Genomic DNA, 8232 nt, shown 5'->3' with positions numbered 1-8232 from the left:
ATTTAATGAGTTTTTCTAATAATTCGTCAAAATGTATTCTATATCGGAGACATTTATATGTTACAGGCATTATGTAAAATGACTGAATTTTCATAAAATGTCTTTATTATTGCATATACATAAATAAAACCTACTATAAAAAATATTGCATTAAAATGACAAGTTACACTAATTGAATAAAAAGTATTGCATTTTTATTTAAAATGAAGAAATATACAGTACAAATTGAATAAAAATAAAAAAATCATTTATATGAAAAATATAAATTTTTTGCAACCAATAACATGCCATACCTAAAAATTTACAGACATTACACAAAACATGCAAAATGACTAAAAATACCTAGTCATTTTGTAATTAGACTGAAATTTTGAAACACAATTCCACAAATTGACTATAAATCCACTATCGGTACACTGAAACCTTATCAGCTGGTTCAGATTCCAATCCCGTTAGTTTAATAGTCCCAGCTAAAGACTGATTATGTTAAATATAAATAAAACGTCTCAAAATAAAAAAAATAAAAAACAGTGCAGAAAGAGTAGTCTAGTACGTATGCTTAAAAAACAAATATTAGATTGTTCTAGTACCAAGAGTGTTATCAAGGTATACTTAAACGAGGACAAGAATATTTATAAGGGATACTAAAACTGCCTCCCTTACTAATCGAATAGTCGTCCCCTTAAGTAAAGTTCAACTTGAAGTTCTGATATATCTACCGAATGAGCGAAACTGATGATAACAAAACTATAAATTTATTAATTTTATGCGTATGAAGCGCGTTTCTAGATTCTCTTAACCTAAGGGTTATCTTTGCAAATTTGGCGAGCGAAGAGTGCAAACTGACATTTTGAACATTCTGAGGCTAGACTATTTATTGTCATGTACATGTGTTAGTTGTATTAAGGCAAGGATATTTATTTAAATGTGGTTCAGAATATTTTATTTCCAAAATTTCAGCCCTGACCTTTAATGCTCTTACTTGGAATAACGGCATCTTCTTCGAGTCCTATTTGACTTTAAAGAAAACATCCTTCCCATATTCCAACTAGTTTATTTTTTCGAAGATACTACCGTATAGCGGGTTATTTTCGCGGGTGTAAAATTTCGCGATTTTCATTGAACAAGGTATACGAAATATTTTGGCGGTTATTATTTTGGCGGATTAAAAACTTTAATTCATACCTTTGTTAGTACATCTTTAATTTGGCGGAATATAATTTGGCGATTTTGTTCTATCCGCGAAAGTCAGCGAAAATTTGCACCCCGCGAAAATAACCCGCTATACGGTATTTCATGTTAGTGATGTAACAGTTGTACTAACGGGGTCATTTTGCGGACAAAATTACCAGAGGTTAATTTCGGACAACCGAGCTGTTAATTAAATACAATATCATAATGATTGAGCAAGATATTGGATTTTTCGTCACACGAAAAAGTTTTTTTTAGTTTGTACTTAAATAATGTTTCAGCAATTTTAGACGGTAAAAGACATACACACAGTTATATATTTGTGTTCCGGGTGTATTATAATTGAAATCTAAGGAATCAGTGCATCACGTCGTGACGAATGATCTCACTACTTCCTATACTCATAAGTTATCAATCATATAATGACATACATGGGTGATTAGAACATCAAACATCTTCACAGACGAAACACCATTCAACTATAAGGTAAATATTTTATTGAATCTTTTGATACCTTCTCTTTATTGTCTTAAATTGAAACTCTATGCATAAAATTTATATTAAATTTATGGAAAATAACAAAATACAGTGTTTTTATACTTTTGACATTAATTCGTTCAGAGAATGAATACTTCCAGTTAAAATAAATACCATTATTTGATGTAAATGTTTAGAATTTAAATTATTCCGTTTGCTTGGTTTTTTTGTATAATCTTTACTTTTCAGATCAAAATTTGAGACAAAGATGAAGATATGGATAACACCCGTTTTAACCTTGGTGTATGTTGCTTTGGTAACATGCCAAAATGCCGGTAACAATTTTGGAAATTTTGGAGGCACAGGAATGAATATGGGTACAAATTCAGGCCCGACATTTGGAAATACACAAACTTTTCCCACAGGCTTAAATACAATGGGAGCAAATCAAAACTCCATGGCCAGTATGAACCAAAATTCTTTTGGAATGCCTCAGAATTCATTTGCTAATTCTCTAGGAACAGCAACTTCTCTAACTTCAAATCCGTCATTAACCGTTGGCTCTGGAGGATCCCTAACCCCTGATCAACGATTTCTTAGTGTTGCTAGACTTCAGCCAACCGGACCAGCTCGACCTTCTGCCGCAGGCCCAGGTGCAGCACCTAATGCTGGTGGTGGATTTCAGTCATTTGATCCTTTCTCAAATCAAGCAGGACAGGGACCACCTGGTGCAGGAGGCTTCACAAACCAAGGACAAGACTTCACAAACCAGGGACAAGGCTTCACAAACCAGGGACAAGGGTTTACAAATCAAGGACAAGGGTTTCAAAACCAAGGACAAGGATTTCAAAATCAAGGACAAGGATTTACAAATCAGGGACAAGGATTTACAAATCAGGGGCAAGATTTCTCAAATCAAGGACAAGGATTTGGAAATCAAGGGGGTAACCAAGGAAATGGATTCGGAAATCAAGGTGGTAACCAAGGAAATGGATTCGGAAATCAAGGTGGTAACAATCAAAATAGCTTTGGACTAGGAGATGGAGCAGATTTTTTTAATGATAATAATGTACAAAATTTGCAACAGAACAACAATAACAACAATCAACCTTTTGGACAACAAGGTGGACAATTTGGTGCAATGGGTGGATTTGCCAGAGGACCAATGATGGGAGGTCCCCTGTTTGCGGGATCACCATTTCAGACAGTTGGTGGGTTTTCAGACTTTGGCGGAGGATCTGGGTTTGCATCGCCATTTAGCCCATTTGGAGGAAACATGGGAACATCTTTTGACCAATTTAGTAGTCCTTTTGGCGGATCGTCTTTTTTTGCTGGTGCTCCATCATTTGGTGGAATGGGCGGCGGCTTACCTGGATTTGGTGGGTCCAGCTTTGGTGACGGATTTGGTGGGTCTGGCTTTGGTGGCGGATTTGGTGGGTCTGGCTTCGGTGGTGGTCCAATATTTTTGGATGGAGGTATGTCAAGGTTGCTTTGCATGCGCATCTTGTTTTGGTGAAAGTGTTAATTTGATTTTTTTTGAAAATCCGGACACAGGCAATGAATTAATAGCATGATATAGTAAAAATCAGGATGGGCTTTCTGGTCCATTTTTCAGTTAAAATAGATACTCAGGTGCTTTGACGTTCTATACTCCAAATCAATTATGACAAATTTCTTTGCATTTTTTCAACTCACACGAGCAATTCGAAAGTTGATGGAAATTTGTTTTTAAAAAATCTAACTTTTAATATACATTAAAGTTGAAGATTTGTCTGCAATTGTATATATTTTCTCCAATTAAAACCTAATGTTATTCATCGCTGAATACTTTGCTGTTGAAGGCAGTATGATGCAAAACTGATTTTTATTTAGTTTTTTGTAACATTTCGCATGAAGGACATCAATTATAAAAAGAAGTTTGTATCTGAAAATCAAAAGCTTTACTTCCGATACAATTTTCGGTAAACAAAAAAATCGCTCATTCTGTCACTATTATGATTGTTTAAACGACCTAAAGTTTTCAATATGCCTCTAATTAGAAAAATTGACTATATCTCTGGAAAATGATCAACAACCAAGCTTATTAAGTTGTTTGAAACATTTAGCTAAATAAAAGACAAAAAGGAGGAACCAATTGTTTACTTGATTTTTAAAAGTCCTTCAATATTTACTAAAATTGTCAGTCAAAAATGGAATACTGGTTTATTCTGACAAATGTTAGTATGATGAAAGAAAATGACCCCAAACAAATGGCAATCCGCTACATTTAAAAAGTCATATTTTGTCTTTCAGATACTAATTTATTTTTTGGACAGTCTTATCAAAACTGAGGTATCATATTTCGTGATGTTCATACCACACTAGATAGAAAATGAGTATGCTACATAAACATACAATGTGACTTCACTAAAACCATAAATTTGCTAACTCCTATTTTATTTCTAATCAGTTATGTTCTGTGTTTTTTTTTTAATTAAATCCCTTATCAAAGTTTGTAATTTTTCCTTTCTGGGCAAACAAAAAAATGATTGTCTTCCCAGTTCAGGTACATTTTTGTCTTCCTGAAACCCATAGACCTATAAAATGATTTGACTTGATCGTTCCATATGCAGGTGTTAAATCAACATGCATTTTAGTTGTGGCATATAATTTATCTCGACTAAATATACATATAATGCCGGGAGAAATTGATTTACAAGGATCTAGGGAAAAAATGAAAACATGTCATTATGCAGATTACAAGGAATGATATTCCTTTTACTGTATGGATCAATGTAATTTATGTGTTCAGTTTATAGTTAGGGTTTGGTGACGGCCAGTACAATCAATGCTCTATTTTTAGGTTTATTAAACACAGGCACTCGTCTCAGTTAGGATAAACATCATCTTACCTGTTTAGATTGCTGGTTAATTCCTTCAAACTTTTACAATTTGCCTTTCCCTCGAAAAAAATTCCAAGAAAAATAGTAAAGAAAGTTCAGTTATATAAAAGCAATAATTAACAACATAAGCAATCAAATGCAACTAAGTCAGAGGCGGTTTATTGGAGGAGATCAAAGGGGTTCTTGACCCACTTTTGCGGGGAAAATTTTGTTGATAATGTCATATATGCATGTTTCTAGTTCCGCCACTGTAAGTGTTTTTATGTTCCGTATAAGTCGACGAAACTTGTGTACACATTAATATTATTTTTGACACTCAAATTCATTAATAAAAGCTTTATGTTTTACTCACACAACCTAACATTAACCACTGTTTTTGTTGGCTTAAGGCTGATGGTAAGATTTGGTACGATAGGTGTCGCTTTATCAGATTGTTAGTCCTCAAATAAAGTGTTATACCTTATAATGACTTCACGGTTCAGCTAACAAGCGAACTAGTCAAAATTTTTACCTTTACCTTTACCTACACACTGAATGCAATCGGCTGTAATCAGTTTAAAATATAAAACAATATTTAGGTTTATAGCTTGTAGTCATAAAATACATGTATGACTTTGATGACCAAATAAGAAGATATAAACCAATATATGTTTTCGGGATAATGTCAATATCCTATTTAACGTCAGATATAGAATGAAAAAAAGTATTTAATGTCCCTTGTTTTGGAAGATTATACTGTAAAGAAATTTAGGCATTTCATTTTATTTCCCCCATGCCCTCTGTACGTTCAAAACAATGCACTAACTCGTTCGGCCTGTTGTTGGGCTTTGTTTCGGTCCATATCCAATATACCCTCGTTTTCCAGAGACTTTTACAATTTCCCACCAATAGTCCTATAGAGGACCCCTTAGTACAGGACCTGCATGCGTATTGTATTTCTCTCGTCATGAACATATATGAAAAAAACTGGACATTCAGCAAACAAAAACCAAACGATCATTTATTTGATCAATGACGCACCATTTACAATAACCCGTCAACATATAATGCATCAAAAATTTACTGAGATTTCAGCGTTCAAACTAGATAAAATCAGTGAAAAGAAAGAGAAATTGTTCATTATAGGGTCATTTGAAATATATTAAAGAGGCAACTTTCACTTATTTAACGATACATACTTCATTCGCGACCACGTCGAAAGAGCTAAATAATTTGTTAAAGTATCAGATTTATTCTTGCAGGCCACCATAGATACTGCCATTTTTTTATTCTTTTTATCATACTATAAATTATTATTCTAACACTAATAATGTTTCATTTTTTTTTTCTTTTGCAGGCGGTATGTTTGGAAAGAAGTAACTGTTACGCCAAAGATTTAGAAAAGATTAGAAAATACATTTCTTTTATATTTTCAGTGTTGAAGTCGTTTTTAATTGCATACAACTATATGGTATCGACTGTGTCCGAAAATTCATATATGAATTTAACTTTACAGATTAAAATTATTATAACGAATGACAGCAACAGATATAAATAATTTAAATTTGTGAAGATATCAATAAGACAGCAATCTGTAAACACAAATATACTAATTAGAAGGTGTGATCGCCAACGAGACTTTCTCCACCAAAGACCAAAAGGCATAGAAGTTTTGAGCTAAAGGTCATCGTATGGGCTTAAACAAAGTTGCCATTGATTTGATAATTTCAAATTGCATGTCATTTTTGTGAATTTGAGATAAATGAATGTTGAATATCGAGATAAATGAAATTGTACCTTAACATAACTTACCGTACCTGTTATTGAGATAAATAAAGCTTAAAATAGATAGTTTTGTAATTTTGTTTAAATTTTCTGCAAACTTTTTTTTTTTTTTTTATCAAAGTTGTTTATTGACAATGAAACTACCGTTTTCAGTAAAAAAATAAATTAAACTTGAAAAAAAAACGACCCGACGAGTCGACATGCATTAAAAATATGCAAAGGTGACAGCTACAATTACATGCTGTCCCCCTCCCCCTCCCCAAAAAAAACAAATCAAAGCAACAACAAACAAAAGTTACTGGATAAGTGTCAGAAAGAGATAAAAATTCTGAAATCTCAAGTGTTTACAGAGCCGATTATCAAATTCTACTAAAATCTCAAACGATTGCAGCAAACATACAGAAAGTTGAAAGCGACACAAAAAAATGCATCTAAAGAGGGTTATCAAACTTAAATGCGTTTGTTTGCATCTGTCAGGTGTCTGAAACCTGTTGTTCGGTGGTTGTCGTTTGTTAATGTGGTTCATTAGTTCTTTCGTTTTTCGTTTTTTTTATATAGATAAACGGATTTAAGAAATAATTCATGGAAGCCATAGATTATTGGAAATTTACACATAGCCTTGGCCGTGATATTCGAATCTTTTCCTGAGCGTTAGCTGAAAGATGTTAAAAGATGAAGAGCTATAATCCAAAAGGTCCAAAAAGTATAGCCAAATCCTAAAAGGAATCAGAGCTTTGCATGAGGGAGATACATTCCTTAATTTATAATAATTTCTAACATTTTGTAACAGCAAATTTCTATAACACAAAAAATTCGTATTTTCATGCCAGTGCCGAAGTATACTGGCTACTGGGCTGGTGATACCCTAGGGGACTAACAGTCCACCAGCAGAGGCATCGACCCAGTGGTAGTAATAATATTAACGGTACCAATTTTTCTGTACCAGATGCGCATTTAGACAATACATGTCTCTTCAGTGATGGTCGTGGCCAAAATATTTGAAATCCAAAGCTTATATAAAAGATTAAGAGCTATAATCCAAAAGGTCCAAAAAGTGTAGCCAAATCCTAAAAGGAATCAGAGCTTTGCACGAGGGAGATACATTCCGCTTAATTTATGATAATTTTTAACATTTTGTAACAGCAAATTTTAATAACACAAAAAAATCCGTATTTTCTTCAAGTACTGGCTACTGGTCTGGTGATACCCTCGGGGACTTACAGTCCACCAGCAGAGGCATCGACCCAGTGGTAGTAGTAACATTAACGGTACCAATTTTTGAAGTTTACCACCATATCGCATCCCTCGTTACCCAACATGACTTAATGTTGTCGTTGTATGTATACAATGAAACATTTTTATTTTTCTCTATTTAGATATAGGAAGATGTGGTGTGAGTGCCAATGAGACAACTCTCCATCCAAATAACAATTTAAAAAGTAAACCATTATAGGTTAAAGTACGGCCTTCAACACGGAGCCTTTGCTCACACCGAACAACAAGCTATAAAGGGCCCCAAAATTACTAGTGTAAAACCATACAAACGGGAAAACCAACGGTCTAATCTATATAAACAAAACAAGAAACGAGAAACAGGTATATATTACATAAACGACAACTACTGTACATTGTCTATTTTAATGAAATGGTGGATATCCGAAAATGGTAACAAAAGCATAAAATTCATAACAAAAAACAGAACGATAAAAAGACTATTAACAGTCTACAAATCACTTCTCAGAAGACTAAACAAATATGTGTCCAAAGTACACGGATAGCCAATCCGCACGTTCATTTTCTATGTTCAATGGACCGTGAAATTTGTGTTAAAACTATAATTTGGCATTTCAATTAGAAAGATCATACCATAGGGAACATGTGTACTAAATTTCCAGTTGATTGGACTTCAACTTCATAA

The 8232-nt window shown here is 33.5% G+C and overlaps 1 protein-coding gene across 5 annotated transcripts; it reads left to right on the top strand.

Moving 5' to 3' along the window:
- Positions 1-1338: 1338 nt before the first annotated feature.
- LOC134714642 (glycine, alanine and asparagine-rich protein-like) lies at positions 1339-5962 on the top strand. 5 transcript variants are annotated; one of them, XM_063576057.1, is made up of 5 exons: positions 1339-1677; positions 1918-2544; positions 2593-2642; positions 2676-3143; positions 5887-5962. In XM_063576057.1, the coding sequence occupies exons 2-5, from the start codon at positions 1937-1939 to the stop codon at positions 5907-5909; spliced, it is 1149 nt and encodes a 382-aa protein (XP_063432127.1). In that variant the 5' UTR covers positions 1339-1677; positions 1918-1936; the 3' UTR covers positions 5910-5962. The 5 variants fall into 5 exon arrangements, with proteins under 5 accessions (XP_063432127.1, XP_063432126.1, XP_063432125.1 ...); XM_063576056.1 differs by having other exon boundaries at positions 2593-3143; XM_063576055.1 differs by having other exon boundaries at positions 1340-1677; positions 1918-2642.
- The last annotated feature ends 2270 nt before the right edge of the window (positions 5963-8232 follow it).

The sequence above is a fragment of the Mytilus trossulus genome, chromosome 4 (assembly GCF_036588685.1).
Source record: "Mytilus trossulus isolate FHL-02 chromosome 4, PNRI_Mtr1.1.1.hap1, whole genome shotgun sequence".
Taxonomy (NCBI): domain Eukaryota; kingdom Metazoa; phylum Mollusca; class Bivalvia; order Mytilida; family Mytilidae; genus Mytilus; species Mytilus trossulus.
This window is presented reverse-complemented; position numbering and strand designations above follow the sequence as displayed.

Bases quoted from the DNA above. Each gene is read 5' to 3' on its own strand.
- LOC134714642 (XM_063576053.1), top strand. From the start codon at position 1,937: ATGAAGATATGGATAACACCCGTTTTAACCTTGGTGTATGTTGCTTTG. The intron at 3,144-5,886 runs GTATGTCAAGGT...TTTCTTTTGCAG, and splicing joins TCCAATATTTTTGGATGGAG to GCGGTATGTTTGGAAAGAAG.